Source organism: Thalassophryne amazonica, chromosome 17, assembly GCF_902500255.1.
Source record: "Thalassophryne amazonica chromosome 17, fThaAma1.1, whole genome shotgun sequence".
NCBI classification, from domain to species: domain Eukaryota; kingdom Metazoa; phylum Chordata; class Actinopteri; order Batrachoidiformes; family Batrachoididae; genus Thalassophryne; species Thalassophryne amazonica.
In genome coordinates this window covers 71,044,123-71,071,077 of record NC_047119.1, presented here as the reverse complement: position 1 = coordinate 71,071,077, position 26,955 = coordinate 71,044,123, and the positions used below count along the sequence as shown (strand labels likewise).

Below are 26,955 nucleotides of genomic sequence, written 5' to 3'. Positions count from 1 at the left end.
GCGATGAAGCCTCACAGGACATGTTGGGGCATGTCCAGCTCATACTCAATTTCTCGGATAATCACACGACTGAAAAGCAACCAGAAGCCGTCTGAAAGCCATCTGAAAGCCGTCCTGTGAGACCAACACGGAGGTGGTTTTGTCCCGCGCCATGAACGGCACGGTGGCACAATCCTCCGCTTTTCTTTCCATGAAAAAAACTCCTGGAACAGTGGAATGTGCCGAAAAAGTGCTGATGTCCACGTCTCCTGCCTTTTTGTGAAAGTCAGACGACGTTCCGGATCAACAAAGCCTTCACGTTGGAAATGATCTGGTTGTTTCAGCGGGGTGTGAGCCTGTCGATGGGGGCTGGGAGCGCGGCGCGCTCTCAGACACTGTGGGCCGTCCTTAAAGCGGCAGTAACACTCCTTAATCTGTGTAATCCCCACAAAATCGTCCCTGAAAGCCATATTAATTTTCCGAACGGTGTCCACCTGGAGGTCTCTCACAGTTTCTGGAAAAAAATTGATGCAGCAAAGCTCCAAATCATTCAGACATTTATTCGCAATAAAAATCCAACGAGAGGGGTGGACCAGTGCTCACACAAAGCCTGCTCACAGACAAATGACGCAACCGACAGGCGTGAAAAAACTCACGCATGCGCACGAAGGTTCAAGCTTGGCTGATGCAATCACACGATTCAAATCCATATAGTTTTTGAAAAAAATAAAAAGGTCGGATACTTTTCTAACAGACCTCGTATATATATATATATATATATATATATATATATATATATATATATATATATGTATGAAAATAAAAAATTCTGAAATTATCTTCCTTAAACTCAAACTGAAAGCAAATCTCTACAACTTGATATAAATTAATTAAAAATATAAGAGTCAAAATGACGGGTTACATAAGTAATGCTACGCTTCAGTGTCATACCTGTAAATAACAATAAAGGATAAGTAACTGAGCGAGGGGTCTGTACGGGGAAGTATCAGAGTGAGGCGTTGACAGTACAGAGACTGAGCATTAGCAAGGTTCGTGCGAAAAACACCGAGGTCTGATATCCACATTCAGACCGATCAAGCGAGGATAATAATTTGTTTATTATATGGCTATTACATATATAAACACGCAAACTTACAGTATCGCCCCAATACGCTGCTGACGGTGTTGGACTTGTTTGCGTTCTTCACCTCCACTTGCTGACAGATGGTCCGGTCATTAGCTGGTAAGCTTTCAATCTGTGTTTTTTTACAATGCTGTTTCGATATTTATGGAGTATGTTCAAGTCTGACTTGGTTTTTCTAATCGTGTTCTTAGCTTCCTGGTTTGTAATGAAAATACACATTGCGGACAGACTGTCATGGTAACCAGTCCAATATGGGAAAATATCCAACTGGTAATCAGCCAATTAGAGCACGCATGGCGTTGCAGCCATATAATCAGGTTTTTTGCCAGTTTTCTTCAGACAAGTCAGGGGATGGATACGTGAACATTTCCAAATCACTGAATGTGTCTTGGACTTCACATCATTTATGAAGAAATACAAAATTTCCTTTCACAAAAACATCAAATCTAGGCTTCCATCTCAGATGTACCTTCTGGCAATTTGTAGCTAAACTTGCAGGTCTTCTTTTTCAGAAAATCCTCCTCTTCATCACAAAGTTGGATTATATATTTTTAATTAATTTATATCAAGTTGTAGACATTTGGCTTCAGTTTGAGTTCCAGGAAGATCATTTTATTATTTTTTGTAGTTTTTTGTAGTTGAAATGGCATTAACAAATTAAAATGTGTGAAAGACCAAGTGTTCCAAAACCTGTGGAGGGCAATTGTAAATTCACAGCTCTGTAGGGGAATAAGTCATTTGAAATGAAACATTTGTTGGATATAGTTATTGTATTTGCACCTTCAGAATTGTTTGGAAACTTGTTAAAGCAAAGCAGAATAAAATAAAATAAATAATTAAAGATTTGGTATGTTTTTATCTATTCTAAGAGTCAACTTCAGCCAATTCAATTTAAATATGATGCACACTTTATATTTAATGAGCTGTCTAGGTAAAAATCAGGCGGGGGCGTCCACATGATCCCACTCGGATTTTGATCAAATTTTCACCATTTACCCTTCAAACAGATTGATTAGGCACGGTGAAGTTTGTTTTTCCATGAGGCAAAATTTTACTTGAGTTTTGGTCAATTCAAAATTTGATGTCAAAACAGCCCGAAATCCTGATTCATCAACCATCATCAACCATCATCCAGGTATCAAAGATTTACTGTCTGTCCGGTAGAAATTTTCCGCACATTTCAACTTTTCAAACTTTTTTATATTCGTATGTTGTCATCCTAGGGTCTAATTCTGGAGAAGTAGAGAAATTTGAAAAATGCTCATGAAATGAGCAATATTTGACATCTCAGCAAATGAGGTATCATTTTGTATGTTTTTGGGTTTGGAAATTCATTTATGGGATCGCTTGTCAAAGTCATTGAGAAATGTCAAGGTCATTGTCTTATTCTTTTCCATATTTTTACCTATTTTCCAAATTAAACTACCCCTCCCAGTCAGGTGAATGTCCTGTATTTTGTTAACTAATCAGAGATATTTTTTTCTAAGCTTTAGAATTATACCATATATGGCCTGATTTAAACAACAAGTAAAAAAATGTAAACAAGAATTCTGTTCCAGGTGAGCGATTACCAAATTATCACATACACATGATTCTGCTAAACCTTTACAAATACAACAAAGAAGGAATCGCACCATAAATATTCAACCTTTTACCTAAGATTGGAGCAGTTATAAAACATTTTACTTTTTGTAAGATGACAGCGTACGTTTGACCTTGAAATGCCTCTTTACCTTGACGTTCAAAGTTAAGTAATTATGATACTGGATACAAACAGTCTACAACTTGTGTTATGGCTGTATGTTTGAATGACATTAAGATCACCCTGCCAACAACACAGATATATGTCTTTTATGTGATACTTTGGGAATAATTGTCTTTGAAGAGAATTATCATTAATCTATATCTCATGTGCTTGGAGCTAGCATACTGTTTAAATTAGGTCATATAGGATATTGTTCTAAAGCTAATCATAATATCTATTCAAATATTAATGACAGGATGATACTGAGACACTTCCTTGACTGTGAGATGTGGCAAAATGTTTGAAATAGATGAAAATATAGGAAAAAGAGACCCTGACCTTGACATTTCTCAATGACCTTAGATCACACAAGCAATCCCATAAATGAACTTCCCAAACCCAAAAACATACAAAATGATACCTCATTTGCTGAGATATGTAAAATATTGCTCATTTCATGAGCATTTTTCAATTTCCCTACTCCTCCAGAATTAGACCCTGGAATGACAACATACAAATATAAAAAAGTTTGAAAAGATGAAATGTGCGGAAAAGTTCCACCAGACGGATAATGAATCTTTGATATCTGGATATCTGATGGTTGATGATACCCCATAGCCAGTTTATCAAACCACGCGCTTCTAGATGGGCAGTGTTGCCTCAAATTTGGACATTTTTTTACTATATATTTTAATGTAATGAGATTTCAGGATGTTTTGACATCAAATTTTGAATTGTCCAAAACTCAAGTAAATTTTTGCCTGATGGAAACACAAACTTCACCATGCCTAATCAATCTATTCGAAGGATAATTGGTGAAAATTCGATCCAAATCTGAGTCGGCCATGTGGACATCTACATAGGCAGCCGCCTGATTTTTACATAACCATTAAATCATGTTAAATCAAACTGATATTGATGGATGTAGCATTTATTGCTGTGTTCAAAAATCTACACACAGTAACTTTAATCTGAGCCTCAGACAATCGATCAGACGCTTTAACACCATGAGACAGAGTGTAAATGTAAACTAACACACAGCAACTTTAATCTGAGCCCCAGAGAACCAATCAGACACTTTAACACTGTGAGACAGAGTGTAAATGTAAACTAACACACAGTAACTTTAATCTGCACGTTAGTCTTGTCTTTGTTCGTCAGTAATACATGTTAAGTTCATATTAGTCTGCGTTTTTGAACACTAGGATTAATGTCGCCATCGTCATGTTTTCGGCACAAAAACAGATAGTCGGTGAATATATTCTGTCTTGCCTCGTCTGATGAAATTAACACTCACTCAGAATATTTCTGTACACATATCTGCTGTCTGGTGGACGTCTTCGAGTTTATTTGATGGACTCTTACATTTGCAGTTGACACGCCGCCACCAGTCACAGCTCCTGCTGATGTGACGCGTCAGACGGAACGGGACGGGCATCAACGCTGATTCCGTTCACAACAATCACAACACTGTAACTTATGTTTAGAACTGAATGTCCCGTTGTCACGGCTGCAGTCACTCAGAAAAACACCACCAAGTCTTACAGGAGAAGATGGAAACACTCACGTTTTCTGGGATGCTGGGCAGCTCGCGGGTGTCGGGCACAGTGAAGAAGGAATGCTGCTGACACAAATACACACAATCAGCACCAAAAATAAAGACTTTAAAATGAGTCAAACAGTTTGTCAGGTCAGGTCTCTGTGCGCCAGCACGCACTGGTGCTGCGCGCTGATGCAGCTGCCACACTGCCAGCTCAAGTGCTGGATGGCAACCACCCAGGCACACAAATGGTCTTTTCCTACTTGTCAGAAGTGTCTCTCACTCAGCCATCACATTGAGCCTTCACACTGAGTCAGCGCTGTGCTGTGAAGGGCACCACATGACCTAAACGACACGGCTGATGTTTCCTCACAATGCAACTGACAGCACTCCTGTGAGATTCCCCAAGTAACCATTTTTGTTTTGCTTCTGTTTTTTGGCACAAAGCCATGCTAGCTGTATCCAAGGATGCTCCAACCACACATGGTACCAAAGACATCCAGGTCAGTGGCTCGTGTCCAAGTCTCAGAACCAAATGCCATGACCACCCTAGACTCAGACCTTCGTTTAACTGCAAAGGTGGTCGCCAAACACCTCTGTCCTCCAGTCTACCTCTGACTGCATAAACTCTTATCAGACATCTCTGGATCTTCAACACTGAGGATCTCATCTCATTCTACAGTGTCACTGCATCCAGTTTTATTTCTGATGGCTGTTCCAGGAAGTCAGGAAACCCAGATCTTAGTCTTGACCCAGAACAAACTTAAACCCACTTCAACTCCTTACTCAGCTTCTCAAGTGCTGCAACTGATTTCACAAAGATTACAGCATCATCCAACATCAGTAAACATCTCACCAACACAGGCACCTAAAGCTGCTGTTCTCCACAACCCTGAACAACACCCAGTGGATCAAAGTGTTGAATTGTGTAGTGACCAGAACACGTCCCAAATGAATGCAAGAATTCACTGGGAAGCAGAAAAAGACTCAGCCTCGGCTCTGCACAGCGCTCACCACACCTGCACACAGACCAGCCATGATGTCCACAAACGTCTTGGGGATCCTGTGATTCTCATAACGTCCCACAGAGCAGCCGCATCCAGTGAATTAACCACAGCAAAAATCAGCACAGGAAGCTCTGCCAATATTCACTCTGCTTCATGAACCAGTGGGTGTATTCGAGCAGCAGACAGGATCACTGGAGATGTGTGTTCCATGTCTTTCAACAAAGAGTCAAAAATTTACAAGAAATTCCACGAGTTCTCAGAGTTCTGAATATTCACAAGCTTGGTCTGATGCTCTAGTACTGGGAAAAGAGCTCAGCTTGAGTGTGATGGATGTGGGGAACTGGTAGGACAGTCCAGGTACAGGATAAACCATCACCTACTGCAGGAACGTCTGGTGCCAGACTGGAACCATTAACAGGGAGATGGTTGGATCAAGACCAAAGATCCTCAATTAAGTCCCTGCCAGACCAGAAAAATCACTCAGAAGCCTCCAGTTGCTCCCGGTGTGCAGTTGAGTGCCTTGCATAGCAGCATCCTGACATCAGTGTGTGCGTGTGTGTGTTTGTGAATGTGGGGCATCATTGTAAAGCACTTTGAGCCTCTGATTCAGATGAAAAAAGCGCTCTATAAACAGTCCATTTAAGACTTTATTTGGGTCATTTCCACTCTCCACTCTGAACATGTGCACGTGAGACTATGCACAGTTTCCAAGCACACCCACAGAATCCTCTAACTCCTTCAGTTCTCTTGGTGACATCACTAGTCTCCTTCTTGCAACATCACACAGTTTTTGGAGAAAGGTCTATGACCCCAGACCAATTAAACATGCTGTTTGTTTGTCTTTATCATTGATGCACATTAAGTTCAGGACACAGTCAGTGACTTGAAAATGTTGTTTTCATCCCGACCTGTCTGAAGAACACCGGCTACACTTCCAGACTGACCACACATCACTGAGGAAAGAGTTTATTCCGTTCTCCTTTTTAAAAAGATTCCATACAATCAACGGTACGACGTCACAGCACTTGCTTTTAGCCATTTGCTTCTTGACATTGACACTATAATTATTGTAAATGTTACTCTCTTTTATGATTGGTATGACTGGTTTGTCTTTATTGTCTTGTATGTGCCTTATATGTTGCCTCTTGGCCAGGTCATCACTGTAAATGAGAAACAGTTAAAGACTGAATTAATAACAAGAGCAATCAGAGATTTTTGACGTCCGCCAATCCGGATCCAGATCACCTCCAATATTTAGTCTTCCATGGGCTAACATCTATCTGTGGTGAACATTTCATCAAAATCTGTGCAGAAGTTTAGATGTAATCCTGCTAACAGACAGAGAGAAGACAAATAAATAAATGCTGATGATTTTATTATGTCTTTGGCAGATGTAATAATCCATGAACCGTTGTGTTCTTGAGGTTCTGTTTGACCTTTAAAACAAGAAGTCATCAATTCCTGGATTTGGGGCCTGGCTCCTCAATGTTGTAAAGTCCACAATCTCAAGCTTCTTATATTTGGATATCTGGAATTGTACAATTGCTTGCAGTACCACAAATATAATCAAGAAGAACTGGAGTTGTGGAGATTCACCTGCAGTCCTCAACAGTACCATGTGTACCCATGTGCACAGAGAACCCAATACATGGACAAACTGTTGAAGCTGGCAATCAATAATAGTCCTCATCGTCATCTCCCCAAGTATCCGTTGGCTTGATACAAAGTTATTCCAGCAGTGCCCAGGGTTCCTCCGAAGAGACCTAGTACCAAAGACATCCAGTTGTTGCCTTAAATCACAGGTTAGCATCCAAGTCTCACAACCATAGGTAGAGTAAGACAGGCAGCACCAGGAGCCAAAAGACTTGGACATTTATTCTCTTGCACAGATATGGATATCAGCAAACGCCCGTGTCCAGCAGAATCGTGGATCCAAAAGATTTCAGATGTGAAGTGGAGTTGGCCCTGATTGGTTCTCAGCTGAGTGTATTTATCTATGTACAGGCGGAGTTGCATCAGGAAGGGCATCTGGCAAGTTGTACCAAATCCCAATGTGGATCTGTACTGGATCCGCTATGAAGACCCTGAAAAATCAGGGGCAGCCAATGTTTTATCAATCATGCTTGCATCCCATGTAGTGGCAATTAAAATAAAAAAAACAATGTATAAATTATGCCAAATAATGAGCACATCGCTTTAATTTAGCTTTTCTGAGCACCTTGTACATCTCCTGCACTCTCACACCTCACAGTCTGAGGCTGGGTTTTATTGGGTCACGACTCAATAATGGTTCCACTCACAGGGTGTTTATTTTCCATCTCAATTTTCTGTACTCTCTTGGCAACCTGGTAGAGATGACAGATGATTATCATATGTACACAAATAAAACAAGGGTAATAACTATCTAGTGTGCACACAGGTGAATCTGTGTGCTCAATAAAACATGGCCTCATTACAAATTTATTCCACTTCACTCCATAGGTCTGCATCAAACACAGATGGAACAACCTGTGCCGTACTGGCTGCTCCTGCTTCTCTTTAGTGACACGGACTGAGGGGCACACCATAATGTGCATGATATGTTCTGCGGGTCGCCTGTAATACGCGTTTGCTTTACACATTACTTTGGTGAGGCACTGCGTTCCGCTGCTGCGGCACTGCTTTACATAGATGAGGCTAGGGTTGGGTATTCAGAATTGGTTCTTTTCGGGTATCGTTAAGAATTGTTTCGATCCACCGATATCAACAGTCTTTTTGCTTAACGATTCCCTTATCGGTCCTTCAGAGCAGCTGTTGTTTTTGAGGGTGTTTGTCAGGAAAATGATCATTTCTCTACGTTGATTACAGACAGTGCAGCAGCTCTGTAATTCGATCCGCTGGCTCATTGGTTCATTGATTCGCTGCTCTTCAGAAGCAGCAAGTCCACTTCTTAACCCCTCTCAAAGCCATTAAAATGTCACTTTTGTGTGGATTAAAGTCACTAACTGGGACTTGTTTTGTTGCAGTCAAGAAACGAGAATCATCCTCCGTTCCGTTCACACAGCTCCAAACGCTGAGCAGCTCTCTGCCGAGACAGAGTCGGCTCAGAATTAATAACTTCAAAACGAATTGCTGCTTTAAATAAAATGACACCTCTTTCCAAACGTTGTAATGCAAACAATAAACTACAATCGACTACAACGTTTTTTTTTCCCCTCCCAAAATGAGACGTCCTGCATTCTTTATGAATTACATCCTGACGTGCAGCACAGCCAGCTGCAAGAGGTCAGCTCAGATGTATGGAAATACATTCATGCCAATAATGTCTGAAAGTAAATGCTTTTGACAAAAAATAGATTTCTATTTATGTCCAGAGATCAAGGATCCACCATGTAGAGTTTATTATGTCCACAGTTTAAGGATCCAGTGAACAATTTCATATTTATTTACTTTAAGACTCAGTAAAATGTTGTTGACATAGAAAACCTGTAAAGCCTACTTTTAGTACACAGAAAATTCACAAGAGGTATTGATAAGGGAATCGATAAGGTATTGGATCGATAAGCGGAATTGATAATGGTATTGATAGATAAAATCTTACCAATACCATCCCTAGATGAGGCACTGCGTTACATTGACAAGGCACTGCGTCACACTCATGTGGCACTGCGTCACACAGACGAGGCACTGCGTCACACTCATGTGGCACTGCGTCACACTCATGTGGCACTGCGTCACACTCATGAGGCACTGCGTCACACTCATGAGGCACTGCGTCACACAGACGTGGCACTGCGTCACACTCATGTGGCACTGCGTCACACTCATGTGGCACTGCGTCACACTCATGTGGCACTGCGTCACACAGACGTGGCACTGCGTCACACAGACGTGGCACTGCGTCACACAGACGTGGCACTGCGTCACACAGACGTGGCACTGCGTCACACAGACGAGGCACTGCGTCACACAGACGAGGCACTGCGTCACACAGACGTGGCACTGCGTCACACGCATGAGGCACTGCGTCACACAGACGTGGCACTGCGTCACACAGACGAGGCCCTGCGTCACACAGACGAGGCCCTGCGTCACACAGACGAGGCCCTGCGTCACACAGACGAGGCACTGCGTCACACAGACGAGGCACTGCGTCACACAGACGAGGCACTGCGTCACACAGATGAGGCACTGCGTCACACAGATGAGGCACTGCGTCACACAGATGAGGCACTGCGTCACACAGACGTGGCACTGCGTCACACTCATGAGGCACTGCGTCACACAGACGAGACACTGCGTCACACAGATGAGGCACTGCGTCACACAGACGAGGCACTGCGTCACACTCATGAGGCACTGCGTCACACAGATGAGGCACTGCGTCACACAGACGTGGCACTGCGTCACACTCATGTGGCACTGCGTCACACTCGTGGCACTGCGTCACACTCATGTGGCACTGCGTCACACAGACGTGGCACTGCGTCACACAGACGTGCCACTGCGTCACACAGACGTGCCACTGCGTCACACAGACGTGGCACTGCGTCACACAGACGAGGCACTGCGTCACACAGACGAGGCACTGCGTCACACAGACGTGGCACTGCGTCACACGCATGAGGCACTGCGTCACACAGACGTGGCACTGCGTCACACAGACGAGGCCCTGCGTCACACAGACGAGGCCCTGCGTCACACAGACGAGGCCCTGCGTCACACAGACGAGGCCCTGCGTCACACTCATGAGGCACTGCGTCACACTCATGAGGCACTGCGTCACACAGATGAGGCACTGCATCACACAGACGTGGCACTGCGTCACACTCATGAGGCACTGCGTCACACAGACGAGGCCCTGCGTCACACAGACGAGGCACTGCGTCACACAGACGAGGCACTGCGTCACACAGACGAGGCACTGCGTCACACAGATGAGGCACTGCGTCACACAGATGAGGCACTGCGTCACATAGATGAGGCACTGCGTCACACAGATGAGGCACTGCGTCACACAGATGAGGCACTGCGTCACACTCATGAGGCACTGCGTCACACAGATGAGGCACTGCGTCACACAGACGAGGCACTGCGTCACACAGACGAGGCACTGCGTCACACAGACGAGGCACTGCGTCACACAGACGAGGCACTGCGTCACACAGATGAGGCACTGCGTCACACTCATGAGGCACTGCGTCACACAGATGAGGCACTGCGTCACACAGATGAGGCACTGCGTCACACAGACGTGGCACTGCGTCACACAGACGTGGCACTGCGTCACACAGACGAGACACTGCGTCACACAGATGAGGCACTGCGTCACACAGACGAGGCACTGCGTCACACTCATGAGGCACTGCGTCACACAGATGAGGCACTGCGTCACACAGACGTGGCACTGCGTCACACTCATGTGGCACTGCGTCACACTCATGTGGCACTGCGTCACACTCATGTGGCACTGCGTCACACAGACGTGGCACTGCGTCACACAGACGTGCCACTGCGTCACACAGACGTGGCACTGCGTCACACAGACGAGGCACTGCGTCACACAGACGAGGCACTGCGTCACACAGACGTGGCACTGCGTCACACGCATGAGGCACTGCGTCACACAGACGTGGCACTGCGTCACACAGACGTGGCACTGCGTCACACAGACGAGGCCCTGCGTCACACAGACGAGGCCCTGCGTCACACAGACGAGGCCCTGCGTCACACAGACGAGGCCCTGCGTCACACTCATGAGGCACTGCGTCACACTCATGAGGCACTGCGTCACACAGATGAGGCACTGCGTCACACAGACGTGGCACTGCGTCACACTCATGAGGCACTGCGTCACACAGACGAGGCCCTGCGTCACACAGACGAGGCCCTGCGTCACACAGACGAGGCACTGCGTCACACAGACGAGGCACTGCGTCACACAGACGAGGCACTGCGTCACACAGACGAGGCACTGCGTCACACAGATGGGGCACTGCGTCACACAGATGAGGCACTGCGTCACATAGATGAGGCACTGCGTCACACAGATGAGGCACTGCGTCACACAGACGAGGCACTGCGTCACACAGATGAGGCACTGCGTCACACTCATGAGGCACTGCGTCACACAGATGAGGCACTGCGTCACACAGATGAGGCACTGCGTCACACAGACGTGGCACTGCGTCACACTCATGAGGCACTGCGTCACACAGACGAGACACTGCGTCACACAGATGAGGCACTGCGTCACACAGATGAGGCACTGCGTCACACAGACGTGGCACTGCGTCACACTCATGAGGCACTGCGTCACACAGACGAGACACTGCGTCACACAGATGAGGCACTGCGTCACACAGACGAGGCACTGCGTCACACTCATGAGGCACTGCGTCACACAGACGAGGCCCTGCGTCACACAGACGAGGCACTGCGTCACACAGACGAGGCACTGCATCACACAGATGAGGCACTGCGTCACACAGATAAGGCACTGCGTCACACTCATGAGGCACTGCGTCACATAGATGAGGCACTGCGTCACACAGATGAGGCACTGCGTCACATAGATGAGGCACTGCGTCACACAGATAAGGCACTGCGTCACACTCATGAGGCACTGCGTCACATAGATGAGGCACTGCGTCACACAGATGAGGCACTGCGTCACATAGATGAGGCACTGCGTCACACAGACGAGGCACTGCGTCACACAGACGAGGCACTGCGTCACACAGACGAGGCACTGCGTCACACAGATGAGGCACTGCGTCACATAGATGAGGCACTGCGTCACACAGACGAGGCACTGCGTCACACAGACGAGGCACTGCGTCACACAGATGAGGCACTGCGTCACATTGACGAGGCACTTCGTCACACACTTCTCAAATATCACTGTGTTTGTCTGCTATATGATATGTTTAAGTGAAATTGCTGATCCAGACAACCAATGATTTATAAAGGAAAATCATGGAAATCATCAGAAGTGCCCAAACTTTTACATACAACTGTAGATGTGGCACTGCATTACATTGACGTGGCACTGCTTTAAGGCCTAGTCACACGGCACTTAAAGAAGGGCAACGAAGCCCAAACAAAACAAGAAATCTGGACTTTCGTTGACCTTCGCTGGCATTGTTTAACCTTCGCTCAGCTTCGTTCCTGCAGTGGTCGCTTCATCAGGATTGTTAAACTATCAAAAAACTTGAATGAAGGGCAACAAAAACCTCAATTCGTCCTTTAGCCTTTCGTTTGACTTCGTTCAACCAGCTCAATGTTTTCACACAGTACAAAAGCCAGTTTCTGAGTGCTTTTGTGGAGGAGCTGGTGTGTGTGTGGTCTCTCTCTCTCTCTCTCTCTCTCTCTCTCTCTCTCTCGACTAGAGTTTTGGTATTTGAGAAATATTTGGCATGTTTGCCGTGTGTATAATTTTGGCAGCGTATGTAGCGTGTGGGTTTTTTTTTTGTAAAAATGAGGCATCTTATCAATGTTGAACAAGCGCTTCAGTTGTTTTTTCTTTCTTTTTTTTTATTGGAGCAAGATGGAGTGCGCAGAGTGTCAGAATCAACCAGAGTGAGGATTCATAGATGTGGCGCTGCGTTACGTTGATGAAGCACTATCACACTGCATCATCATGGCTGACTGATAGTGTTTTTTGTGTAACCAGGTGATTATGAGTGACATTATTTTTAGTCTAGGCTCCTCTTAAACGTTTGGTAAAGTGGTAAAGTGAGACTCACCACACCGAGATGAACAGGAACGCCGGGCTCAGGGATGATAAGTTTATGCAGCGACACCAGGAGCTCCTGTCTTTGGCTGTCCTGAAATATTAAAACAGTTTGAGCTGTGAAAACATAAACCTCAGAGGAAGACTGGCAAACAATAACTGCAAACGTGCACGGTGATTTTTGGAGGTGTAGTGATGGTCAGTGTGGACAGCAGCCGTGTTGCTGAGTCTGAGATCTTAGCTGCACACGTTCTTGTTGCAGTGAGAATAATCTGGCAGGGAGAACAGACTTGTGCTTTTATTCTTGCTCTCTTCTTCCACTTGTTAAAGAGACAAATGAAATGTGTGATTTTATGACCTACAGTGTCAATATTCACGTTCAGTGAAGTACTCTGAATGTACAGTATGTGACAGATACAAAATACGTATAACTACCTGGACAAGGTCACACCTGTAACCCTGCTGGCAGAAAGTGACTCTGATTTAAATTTAACTGCAGATTTGAAGTCATTTTCTTCATGCTAAGCAACTTTTTAAATGTAACAAGTCTTATCTATATATACAAATCTATCTTTTTTACTTACATTTGCCAAAGTTTTGAATGAGATTTGATGAAGCAATATTCTCTTAAAAATGTCAATTTTAATTTTACATGAAATGTGTCCAATTTTATTTTTTATTTACACGAAATATGTTTGTCGGTGAAAATACACTACTATCAACCAATCCGACCTAACCTTATGCAAACGCAGGTGGATCCTTGTCATTTGTATGTCACGTGACATGGATTATTCATATCATTTGCCATTGTGTTTCATTTACTGTGCAATAGTTATTTTTTTCACATGCAATTTTGGAGCTATATGAAATTTGCTTTTGTACTCTCCAACCACCATGCATGCTCACATTACCGGGGGCAGTGTTTAGCTAAATATGGCAGAGTTTATTTAGCTGGCAAAGGACGATTTGAAGGAGTTAATTGAAGCTAATTCTTCTAACACACACACACACAAAAAACAACAAAACAAAAAAACAACATCCACCACACCGTAAACCGTCTGGAGGCATGAAGAGCTGTTAGGAAGAAAAGCTGGACTAATTTCTGACGGGACTTTTCGCTGGACTGAAGAAAGCAGACAGCAGTCTGTACACAGTCAGTGCACAGCATCACCGGACTACATAGTCACAATTTTGCACTCCTATTTAAAGTTTGTGTTGGACAGTTAAGCACCAGTGACTAACAACAAAATATAAGTCCCTTTTCTGTTGTTTATAAATTAATAAACTATCAAGTGACAAGGATCTATTTAGCCATTATACGAGGTCTGTCCAAAAAGTAACAGACCTTTTTATTTTTTTCAAAAACTATATGGATTTGAATCATGTGCGCTTACATCAGCCAAGCTTGAACCTTCGTGCGCATGCGTGAGTTTTTCACGCCTGTCGGTTGTGTCATTTGCCTGTGGGCAGGCTTTGAGTGAGCACTGGTCCAGCCCCCTCGTCGGATTTTCATTGTCAGGGAAATGGCTGAACGATTGCCGCTTTGCTCCATGAAAATTTTTTCAGAAACTGTGACAGACAGCCAGGTGGAAACCATCACACAGGTTAAGGACCATTACAACCGGATTAAAGATGGCCAACACCGGCAGAGGGCGCGCTGCGCTCCGAGCGGCCATCGACAGGCTGAAACGACCAGATCATTTCCAAAGTGAAGGCTGTGTTGATCCGGGACGTCGTGTGACTACCAGAGAAATCGCAGAAAATGTGGACATCAGCACTTTTGCAGCACATTCCACTGTTACAGGAGATTTTGTAATGAAAGACGTGCGGAAGAATTCGTGCGTCGGGACGGAGCCGCTCATGGCGCACAACAAACATCTCCGTGTTGGAAGTCTCACAGGACATGTTGTGGCATGCCCAGCTGTTACACAATTTCTTGGATACTCACTCGACTGAAAAGCCACCAAAAGCCGTCAGAATCTTCCGAATGGTTTCCAACACGGAGGTGTTTGTTGTGCGCCATGAGCGGCTCCGCAAATTCCTCCGCACGTCTTTCATTACAAAATCTCCTGTAACAGTGGAATGTGCCGCAAAAGTGCTGATGTCCAACTCTTCAGCAATTTCTCTGGTAGTCACACAACGTACCGGATCAACACAGCCTTCACTTTGGAAATGATCTGGTCGTTTCAGCCTGTCAATGGCCGCTCGGAGCGCGGCGCGCCCTCCGCCGGTGTGGGCCGTCTTTAATCCGGTTGTAATGGTCCTTAATCTGTGTGACGCTGATAGAATCTTCACCGAAAGCCATCTGAATTTTCAGAATGGTTTCCACCTGGCTGCCTCTCACAGTTTCTGAAAAAATTTTCATGGAGCAAAGCGGCAATCGCTCAGCCATTTCCCTGACAATGAAAATCCGAGGCAGGGGCTGGACCAGTGCTCACTCAAAGCCTGCCCACAGGCGAATGACGCAACCGACAGGCGTGAAAAACTCACGCATGCGCACGAAGGTTCAAGCTTGGCTGATGCAAGCGCACATGATTCAAATCCATATAGTTTTTGAAAAAAATAAAAAGGTCCGTTACTTTTCGGACAGACCTTGTATAAAACAATGTTTTTCCATTCTTTCAATGTGACGAATATGTAATTTGGTGAAAGATGGAGCGCACCACCATTCAATGAGGCAAAGCCAAGTTGAATGGTGGTGCGCTCCATCTAATTCGTCCGTATTTCATTTTGTTGTCGTTCTTGACGTTTTTTAATCGTTTGTTTAGTTTTTGTAACGTTAGTGTTTAGTTTGACTTCTTTCAACCAGCTGAATGTTTTCACACAGTGCAGAAGCAATTTCTGAGTGCTGCTGTTGTGTTGATGTACCATCGGAAATTACAGGGCAAACTCAGTATGTTTGCTTGGATTTTTTTTTTTATCTGGGTGGGGGTCAGCTTCAGTGGGCTCAGGCACCTTATACGAGGTCTATTAGAAAAGTATCCGACCTTATTATTTTTTTCAAAAACCATACGGATTTGAATTACGTGTGATTGCGTCAGACAAGCTTGAACCCTCGTGCGCATGCGTGAGTTTTTCCACGCCTGTCGGCTGCGTCATTCGCCTGTGAGCAGGCTTTGAGTGAGGAGTGGTCCAGCCCCCTCGTCGGATTTTCATTGTCAGGAAATGGCGGAATGATTTGGGCTTTTTTTTTCCATCAGAATTTTTTTAGAAACTGTTAGAGACTGGCAGCTGGAAACCATTAGAAAAATTTATCTGGCTTTCGGTGAAAATGTTACGGGCTTCGTAGAGAATAAGGAGTGTTACTGTCGCTTTAAGGATGGCCCCCAGCGGCTGTGGGGTGCGCCACGCTCCGAAGCAGTCATCGACAGGCTGAACAACCACTTCATTTCTAAACGGATGCCTGTCTGGATCCGTGACCATCGTGTGCCATTTCTCTGGTTATCACAAGAGCTGGACATCAACCATTTTCCGGCAGATTTCACTTTTAACAAGAGATTTTGTCATGGAAAGCCGAGCGGAGGCTTCGCGCGTCAGGATGGATTCGCTACTGGAGTGAGACAAAACCACCTCCGTTTTGGTCTCACAGGACGGCTTTGAGATGGCGTTCAGACAGCTGTCGGTGGTTTTTCCATTGAGTGATTATCCGAGAAATTGTGGATGTGCCTGGACATGCCAGAACATGTCCCGTGAGGCTTCATCACGGCGCTGCTGTGCGCCATGCGGCACCGCCGCGACGTGCGGAGTTCCTCTGTCTCAATGTGCCGAAAAAGTGCTGATGTCCACGTCTTTTCACAATTCCTGTGCTAGTCAGACGACGTCCCGGAAAAAACACAGCGTCCAGTTTGGAAATGAACGGCACATTCCACTGTTACAGGAGTTTTTGTCATGGAAAGAGGAGCGGAGGCTTCGCGCGTCATGGCGGTGCCGCATGGCACACAGCAACGCCGTGATGAAGCCTCACAGGACATGTTCTGGCATGTCCAGGCACATCCACAATTTCTCGGATTCTCTACCAAGCCCGTAACATTTTCACCAAAAGCCAGATAAATTTTTCTAATGGCTTCCAGCTGCCAGTCTCTAACAGTTTCTGAAAAACTTCTGATGGAAAAAAAAGCCCAAATCATTCCGCCATTTCCTGACAATGAAAATCTGACAAGGGGGCTGGACCACTCCTTACTCAAAGCCTGCTCACAGGCAAATGACACAACCGACAGGCGTGGAAAAAGTCACGCATGCGCACGAGGGTTCAAGCTTGTCTGACGCAATCACACGTGATTCAAATCCATATGGTTTTTGAAAAAAATAATGAGGTCGGATACTTTTCTAATAGACCTCGTATAGGCCAGAATTAATCTTTTGTGTGGATACAATTAATTAGTTACCACAAGCAACTGCTGAATTTGAAACAACAAAAAAGTTGTGTAATTTCCGACGGTACTTGAACACAGCGGCAGCAGCAGCTCCTGTGTGAGCTTATTATTTTTATTAAATATAACAATATGAGTGTAGGAATGACAATCCAGCTCTCATGTACATGTAGCAACAGGTAGATAATTAAAATGATTATATAAAGAGCTGTTCTTGAAGACAGAATTCATGTTGTGGATCAGCTACAGCTGGTTGAAATAACCGCACATGTGAGTCAATGTGCGTTCCACGCACTGATCAATTTACTGCTCTGATATATTCAATCACCTTTACACTTATATTAATTCCCCCTTTTGACAGTTTTCTGTTATAAATCAATATATATGGCTGAGTAACGTAATACAGTGATACAGCAGTGACCACGGCACACCAGAGGATTTTTTTTTTTTAAATTCGAGCAAGACGGAGTGTGCAGCGTGTCGAGAGACAGTGAGGATTCTGATGATGAAGGAGATGATCCCTCTTTTGTTCTGGATGAGGAACCAGAGGAGGTGGTCCACTGACGTGCACACAGATCTCCACAGCTTCTGTTTGCAGTTTCTCAAGGACTCAGGCGCTATGAGCTCCGTCCTGAGTCCTGGAACCCAGAGATGCAGACACATACTGCTACAGCTGTGGCTCCAGGCATGTTTCATTTAAAGCGTTGAGATCAGCGTTTGCTTTGGTTTCTTTAGGTTCCTCTTTTGTCCCTTTTGTGCTCCTGATTCGCAGGCTGTTCAGTGATAAAGGTCGTTCGTTCACCTTTTCTCGATGAATTGTGACTTTTTTACCTTTTTCCCTTTGTTCAGGAATCGTCACGTGCCGTGTGACTGGACAATAAGAGATTGAGATGATGTTCACACTCCCTAGAAGTCAGCTTTTGAAAGACATCATGAAGTTGCTGGAGAAGGAAGTGTGACCCTGCCAACACCACTGCAAGAGAACCGAGATCCAAGTCTTCAGAGTCCTGGATGCCAGCCAGTAAAGTAAGATAAACACTGGACACCTTGGGCCTCTCTGGAGAACCCAAAAGTACGGCTGTAATGACTGTGTCCAATGAGCGGTGAGGGAGACGCAGACCTTTAGCCTCATGAACGTCAGCTGGCTCTCAAAGTAGCAGTGAGAACACATGGATTTGGTAACAAGTATTAGTGCATGTTCCCAAATATGATCCGACCTTCAACAGCACAGTAATTTTTAGGAATCTGACCAATCTCAGTCCTGAAATGCATTAATGTCCACATACATCATGCCAGTCCTTACCTGGGCTTTGACTGTGTAATCTGCAAGGATGTTAAGCAGCTTGTAAAAAACTTCAAACCACGGCAGGTAGCTGAAAGAGGAAAAACAACATAAACAAAGCTCAGCGTTTCTTTGTAGAACTCTGAAGTACAATTGATGAATGACCACATTCAGTTGGAAGTTTAATAAATGAACACAGCCCAGTTTAATTTTTTAGCAGGCATGTAGTCCAGCATATTCGCGGGGTTGGGTGCGGATCCAACACACCGCTGGTCAGATAAATACAATTACTTTCAGTGATGTAAGTGACCCTTGTAGGCTTTTAAAAAAAATTAGAAAATTTTATTCATGACCTTGCAAGGCGTGCGATGCTGTAGTGCCTAGTGGGGGGGGGGGGGGGGGGGGGGTGTCTCCCCTAGAAAATTTTGACAATTACATGCAATTTGGTGCAATCTGGTATAATTTGTAAGACAAAAGACAGCTATTTCTCAGTCCCATTTTCTTGCTCATTTTAGTTCTAAAAACATTTTCTGACAATAGCAAGATGATGAGGAACCTAAAATACACAGTCTGTCAGACGGACTAGAATATGGGACTGTTACCATTTCATAAAATGACAGAGTGCTTCTGGAAGGTTTTCACAGCTCCCTTCACTTTTTCCACATTGTGTTATGTTACAACCACAAAATTGAGTAAATTATTTTTCTCCCTCAAAATTCTACTCACATCCATCCATCCATTTTCTTTGTTTTATCCGGAGTCGGGTCGCAGGGGCAGCAGCTCAAGCAAAGCCGCCCAGACCTCCCGATCCACACACACCTCCCCCAGCTCCTCCGGGGGAACCCCAAGGCGTTCCCAAGCCAGCTGAGAGACGTAGTCCCTCCAGCATGTCCTGGGTCTTGCCCGGGGCCTCCTCCCGATGGGACGTGCCCGGAACACCTCTCCAGCGAGGCGTCCAGGGGGTATCCAGAAAAGATGCCCGAGCCACCTCAACTGGCTCCTTTTGACACGGAGGAGCAGCGAGTGACCGAGCTCCTCACCCTATCTCTAAGGGAGCGCCCAGCCACCCTGTGGAGGAAATTCATCTCGGCCGCTTGTATTTGTGATCTCGTTCTTTCGGTCATGAACCAAATCTCATGACCATAGGTGAGGGTCGGAACGCAGATGAATTGGTAAATCGAGAGCTTTGCCCCCCTACTCAGCTCTCTCTTCACCACGATGGTCCTATTCTACTCACAACATCCCATAATGACAACATGAAAAAAGTTTTTTACATATGTAACTATAGTTCTATGAATTCCGGAAGACCACCAGAGGGTGGTGTTTAGCAACCTGGATTATTCCATGCACACATGCGCTGAGGTCAAGTTTTATATCAACAAAGTCAAGTTAGTGGGCGTGATGTCTTAACATGGCAGCGCGCAGGAGTGCAGCAGCCTGACAACTCTCTCGTGCTTTGGACCTATTTCTGACTTTTTTTTTTTAACCTCTACTTCTAACCCTACTCAATTATGTGTTTTACAGCAGAGAGGAGCTACTCCGAATTGGTATGTGTTATGGCGAGGCGGACTCCAAACGGAGTTTTAGCCGTAACATTCTATCGGAGATCGCATGACCAGCAAGCAGCTTGGAGCTCACCTGGGCTAAACAAAGGAGGAGGCGGCATAGGAAGAGGGGCTGCCAAGCCGGTGTCCAGGCTAGGCTACGGAGAGATCCGCACAGACCAGCGTCACCCAGCATCTTCCTCACGAACGCCAGGTCACTGAACAACAAGTTTGATGAGCTATCGGTCACCATCGAGGCACAAAAAACTGTGCGGGATAGCTGCATCGTCTTCGTGACAGAGACCTGGCTTCACTCCGGGGTAGCAGATGAAGCTATCGCACTAGCAGGCTGCACAGCGTACCGAGCCGACGAGACAAGTGACTCAGGGAAAGTAGAGGAGGAGGACTGGTCATCTACTCCAACAACAAGTGGTGTACAAATGCTACAGTGACTGAGACACACTGTTCCCCTGATTTGGAGTTTATGACACTCAGATGCAGTCTGTTGTTGTATTTGGCCCGAGAGCACGCGGTCATCATGGTAATGGCTGTGTACGTACCACCGAGTGCTAATGCTAATATAGCATTAAAGACCCTGCTAACAGCTGTTAGCAAACAACAGTGTGCCCACCCGGATGGCATTTTCATTGTGACTGGAGACTTCAACCATGTTGACCTAAGATCTGTGCTCCCTACGTTTTACCAGCACGTTACATGTGTAACGAGAGGCAATAATGTGCTGGATAAGGCTTACAGTAACATCAAGGAAGCATATAAAGTTTCCCCCCTCCCCCACCTCAGACAATCAGACCATCTGTCCCTGTTCCTCACCCCAGCATACAGGCCTCTCATACAAAGAACTCTGCCTGAGGTGAGATCTGTTCGGATCTGGCCTGAAGATGCCATTCCACAGCTCTGGGACTGCTTCCAAACTACCAACTGGCACATCATTGCACAGGAGGACCTCACAAACTACACATCCACCGTACTGTTTTATATTAAAATGTGCATGGATAATATCACGGAGAAGGGAGAAGAGGGTTAGACATTATCCAAATAAGAAACAGTGGATGAACAGTGAGGTCAAACAGCTGCTGAGAGACCAGGACTCTACTTTCAGGTCTGGGAACATGGAACTGTACAGCTCAGCCAGATCCAACCTGAAAAGAGGCATAAAACGGGCAAAGGCAGCATATGCAAAGAAGATCGAGGGGCACTTTGCGGAGGGGAACCCCCGACGTGTCTTACAGGGCATTCTTGACCTCGTCAACTTGAACACTTCCTCTTCTAATGCCACCACCACCAACACCTGCACAAGCCTAGCGGAGGAGCTAAATCAGTTCTTTGCTAGGTTGGAAGTTAGTGAGGAAGAGAGTGGCCCCATGCTGCCACCCGCTGACAATCTGGCCCTCACTGTGAGCACGGAAGAGGTCAGGAGGGTGCTCCGGGGTGTGAACCTGTCGAAGGCTGCTGGTCCCGATAGTGTCCAGGGGAGGGTATTGAGGGGCTGTGCAGACCAGCTGGCAGAGGTTTTTGCTACCATTTTTAACCTCTCGCTGGCTGCCTGCATAGTCCCAAGCTGCCTAAAATCTGCCACTATCGTGCCCATCCCCAAGAGACAGTCAGTCAGCAGTCTTAATGATTACAGACCTGTGGCTCTCACTTCAACTGTGATGAAGTGCTTTGAGAGGGTGGTGCTGAGGCACATAAAATCCTTACTGCCTCCCAGCCTTGATCAGCACCAATTCGCATACAGAGCCAACAGGTCCACAGGTGATGCCATCAACACAGCCCTCCACACAGTGTGTCAACATCTTGAACAGTCTGGCAATTATGTGAGGACGTTGTTCGTGGACTTCAGTTCTGCTTTTAACACACTTTTTCCAAGCAGACCGATGTTCAAACTGCGCAGTCTGGGCATTGGAGAGCACACCTGCAGATGGAGCAGAGACTTTCTCACCAACCGTCTGCAGTCAGCATGGGGTCCCACCACTCCTCAGTGCTGACAGTGAGCACTGGGGCCCCTCAGGGCTGTGTGCTCAGCCCCATACTGTACACTTTGTACACCCATGACTGTGCACCAACCCACAGCAGTAACATCTTTGTCAAATCTGCGGATGACACTACTGTGGTTGGGCTGATTCACAACAACGATGAGACGGCCTACAGAGACGAGGTCCTGAACCTCACTACTTGGTGCTCCCTGAATAACCTGGCACTTAACTCCTCAAAGACAAAGGAGTTGGTGCTAGATTTCAGGCGGAAGAGGGAGGACCCCCCCCTCCTTCTCATTCAGAGAGACACCGTAGAGAGGGTCAGTGACTTCAAGTTATGAATCAGAGTCAGAAGAAGTTTATTGCCATTGCCAGTGAACAGGATTCACAGACTAGGAATTTGCTTCGGTACAATGGTGCAAAATTAAGAAGAGATAAAATGCTAAGATAAAATACAACATGTGTCAAAATAAGATAAAATATAAGATAAAAAAAGAAATATGAAATATGAAAGGCTGTGTGCAACAGAAAAACAGAAAAAACAGTGCAGTGGGAGGAGTGCAATTAAAACCAAAGTACATTGTCTAAAGTGACCCATGATAAAATGATAAAGTGAGAGAGTTAGAGTTCCTGGGAATATACATTTCTCAGGACCTTACATGGGGCACCAACATCAATGCCCTTGTGAAAAAGGCACAGCAGCATCTGTACTTTTTAAGGTCACTGAGAAAGGTCAACCTGTCCCAGGAACTGCTGCTGTCCTTCTATAGGTGTTCTGTAGAGAGCATCCTCACCAACAACATCTTGGTGTGGTACAGGAGCTGCTCACAGGCTGACAACAAGGCTGTGGAGAGAGTCAGGAAGTCAGCACAGAACATCATAGGAGTGCAGCTGTCCTCTCTGTCAGACATTCACAGGAAGGAGCTAACTGTTCCGTGATAGGAGCAGCAGAATGCTGCAGAGAAAGAAGCAACAACTTTATCTGAGCAAAATCAGAGGCTGTCAGACAAGACAACCTTATCAGACAAGATCAAGTCATGGCTGCCCTTCTTTGCTGAGCAGTAAGGGCCTCATCATATGGTCGCTTACGTAATTGTGATGCCACTGTTGCAGAGGACATCTCTGCTTCAAACCTGCCCAGTATAGCCAATCTGTCAGCCAACGGCACAGAAACACAACTGAAGCAAGAGTCTTCTGCGAGTGCTTGTTTCAAGTGTCCACATCCAAGCCAGGATGGCACCAGACAGTGTGCACCAACAAAGTAGACAGTGTGTGTGTGTGTGTGTGTGCTTAGCAGTAAGGGAGGCACTCTCAGCGACAAACGCCCTGGTGTCACAATTGTACAGAGCAGTATTGCTAAGCTCCATCCTCTGGCAGTCAGGAGGAATGAAGTTTTACTCCTTTTACATAAGTATTCACACCTTTTGCTCAATACTTTGTTGATGCACCTTTGACAATTAAAGTCTCAAGCCATCTTCAATATGATGCCACAAGCTTGGTGCACCTATCTTTGGGCAGTTTCCTCTTTGCAGCACCTCTCAACCTCCATCAGGTTGGATGTGTAGCGTCGGTGCACAGACATTTTCAGACCTCTCCGGAGATGTTCAGTCAGATTCAGGTCTGGGCTCTGACTGGGCCACTCAAGGACATTCACAGAGTTCTCCTGAAGCCACTCCTTTGATATCTTGGCTGTGTGCTGAGGGTCATTGTCCTGCTGAAAGATGAACAGTCACCCCAGTCTGAGGACAAGAGCGCTTGGAGCAGGTTTTCATCCAGGATGTCTCTGTACATTGCTGCATTCATCTTTCCCTCAATCCTGACTAGTCTCACAGTTCCTGTTCTTTATAAAAATTCTTTATAAAATGTTTCTGTCAAAGTCTAAGTTAATAAAATAAATAACGCTGAAAAGGTTAAAAACACATTAATATTTGATGGGGATCGAGCATTTGCTCTATTCTTCTTCTTTCCTCCAGTGAAGCAGGCAGTGTTTTTCGGTCATGACAGTTTTTTTTTCCAACATGTTTAAGTGTGATTGCATTACTTTAAAAACAACAACATCAACAAAATAATATAACTAATTGTCTTGTTTGAGCAAGAGCTGAATGAGGCTCCTCCTGCCCCTCCTTCCTGCTTTCACTGTTAATGTCGTTCTATTTCATTCCTCCTGACTGCCAGAGGGCAGTGCTTTAGCACCTGGATAACTACATGTGCGCAGCACAGAGGTCGACAATATATACCAACAAAGTCACACCATTGGATGTGACCTGGGTGACGTCACTGGTTGTCTTTATATACCAGATGCACCCAGCGCTTGCTTCTTTTCTACATTCTTGTATTCTTAGAGGTTGAGAACGCATTTAGCTGCGATTGCCGCTCTCACTTGTAGCCTCGCAACCCACCTTCGGTTGGAGCTATGTACACTGCACACGTCCTCCAGAGGCTGTGAGACACAGCTTCACCGTTTTTTGTATTCTTTGACTGACGCCTGTCGTGAGTACACCTTCCTCAATGCCGGGTGCGCGCCTTTGCCGCTGCCCTGCTGGGTATTTTCCTCTGTGCACATTAGCTGTGTTGTTTCGATGAAAGCTGGCTATTTGTTTAGTTGTGTCACTAACCCCGTTAACTACGTGGTAGTGTGTGTATCAGAACCAGTATAGTGTACTGTGTTGGGCTTTCCATGAGTGTTTTCCACTCCTTGAAGTACTTCGTCTGCACTGCCACCATTTTGCTACGTTTAACAGCTCTGCTAGCAGCTAGTGTTGTCGTCGTTGCTCTAAGTGACTTAGCACTTGGGCTGTGAGTTTTTGGATGTGTGCATCGTGTTATTACTGTGGCTGTGAGTGCTTCACGCTCCGTGCCTCGTGTCAAGTCGATGGCTTGAGTGCTTCACGCTCCGTGCCTCGTGTCAAGTCGATGGCTGGAGTGCTTCATGCTCCGTGCCTCGTGTCAAGTCGATGGCTTGAGTGCTTCACGCTCCGTGCCTCGTGTCAAGTCGATGGCTTGAGTGCTTCACGCTCCGTGCCTCGTGTCAAGTTGATGGCTGGAGTGCTTCACGCTCCGTGCCTCATGTCAAGTCGACGGCTGGAGTGCTTCATGCTCCGTGCCTCGTGTTACTATTTACACTGCGTGTGATTCACGCTTTGTCTTTCCATCTGTAACCATCAGGGCTTGTGTTAGCCATCTGCACACAGTCCACAATGTTAACAGGGCCTTTGTTGCATGGCTGTAGTACCTGTTTGGCTCCCTTGAGCCCAGATGATGGACATATGTTTTGCCCCTCGTGTTTTGGGATCAGACACCTGAGGGAAGCCCTGACTGGCGATGCCTGCCTTAATTGTGCCAGCATGCCACTGGCAGAGAGATCTGCTAGACTTGCGGCATTGGAAAGTGGAATATCTAGTTTGACTTTGGCCTCCAGCCCCAGGAAGGAACCAAAGCGCCGTAAACGCCCACATGCAGGAGCCCCTTCTGCTAAGAAGGTTACTCATAACCATGCTTTGGCTGAAAAGGTCGAAACGTTGACTTCTGAGTTTGCTCAGATTAAGTCCTTGCTTCTGAATCTACAGCCTAGGGATGCAGTGACAGTTCCTGTTCTCCCTAATGAGGCTGATCAGACCAATGTAGTTACTCAGCAGGAGGAAGATGTCGTGTCTATTGCTGCGACTGATTCCTTGTACATGACAAGTGATATAAACTGTGTGGAGGATGAGGATGAGAGGAGTCTTTCTCCAAGCCATTCATTAGTGGGCTCTCACACCTCTGAGGCAGAGTCCCTGCTGCAAACTGGACCTGGACTATCCTTTGTCAAGCAAGCTGTTCAGTTGGCTTTATCCAGGCTTGGGGTCAACAATCCCCCTGCAGAAACCACCGCTTCAAGTGCCTTTTTCAAAGTCACTCAGAAGCCTGAGTTCAATGTTCCAGTTTCACAACCATATATCGAGGAGCTCCACCAATGTTGGGCGGACACCAAATCATTGACCCATCTATCGCAGGACTGCAGAGCCCTTAGCTCTATGTGTGATTCGGCGCAGTATGGTCTGAACCGTATGCCCACCGTTGACAGCATTATTGCGAACCTGGTTGTTGCTCCAGCTGATGCTGCTCGGCCGGATGCCCACTGCCCACGACCTCAATGTAGGGTCACTGATGACCTCACCAGAAGCTCTGACATAGCTGATCGGATTGGTCACCTAGGCGACTCACTGTCCCATTTAGCCCTTGCCCCCTCAAAGTCTTTGAGGGAGGCAGAGGTTGATGATGCTACGCAAAGTCTTAGTGATGCCTCACTCCAAACCTTTGCTTATATGTCCAGAGAGCTTGGCAGACTGATGTCAACCCTTACCATCACTAGACGTCAGGTGTGGCTTGCGCAGTCCCCCCTGTCCGAATCCTGCAGAGGCACACTCCATTCACTGCTGGTTCTTCCAGGCCAAGTATTTGGACCTGCGGCCCAACAAACTTTGGAGCGTGCTGTTGAGGCTAGTAAATCTCGGCAACAGTTTGTTGACCTACACCAGTCTTCCAGACCTCAGACAGTCAGACGTGCTACAGCTTTTCACTCTAAATCCAGGCTTCCGTCGACTCCCAGAGCTGCACGTGCTTTTGCAGTTGAGGGCCAGCTCTCCCAGCGGCCTGCC

The 26,955-nt window shown here is 46.0% G+C and overlaps 2 protein-coding genes across 2 annotated transcripts in view; both read right to left on the bottom strand.

Moving 5' to 3' along the window:
* Positions 1-4,305, bottom strand: part of LOC117529143 (protein crumbs homolog 2-like) — a 77,235-nt gene extending 72,930 nt beyond the window's left edge. The window contains exon 1 of the mRNA XM_034191841.1: positions 4,233-4,305. Within this exon, the coding sequence (XP_034047732.1) occupies positions 4,233-4,305 (73 nt within the window). The remainder of the gene's footprint in view (positions 1-4,232) is intronic.
* A 78-nt stretch (positions 4,306-4,383) lies between these two features.
* The window catches only part of LOC117529142 (DENN domain-containing protein 1A-like), a 129,963-nt gene continuing 107,391 nt past the window's right edge, over positions 4,384-26,955 (bottom strand). Inside the window, exons 6-8 of the mRNA XM_034191840.1 lie at positions 18,802-18,871; positions 13,142-13,222; positions 4,384-4,488 (exon numbers count right to left, since the gene is read on the bottom strand). Of these exons, the coding sequence (XP_034047731.1) occupies positions 4,384-4,488; positions 13,142-13,222; positions 18,802-18,871 (256 nt within the window). The remainder of the gene's footprint in view (positions 4,489-13,141; positions 13,223-18,801; positions 18,872-26,955) is intronic.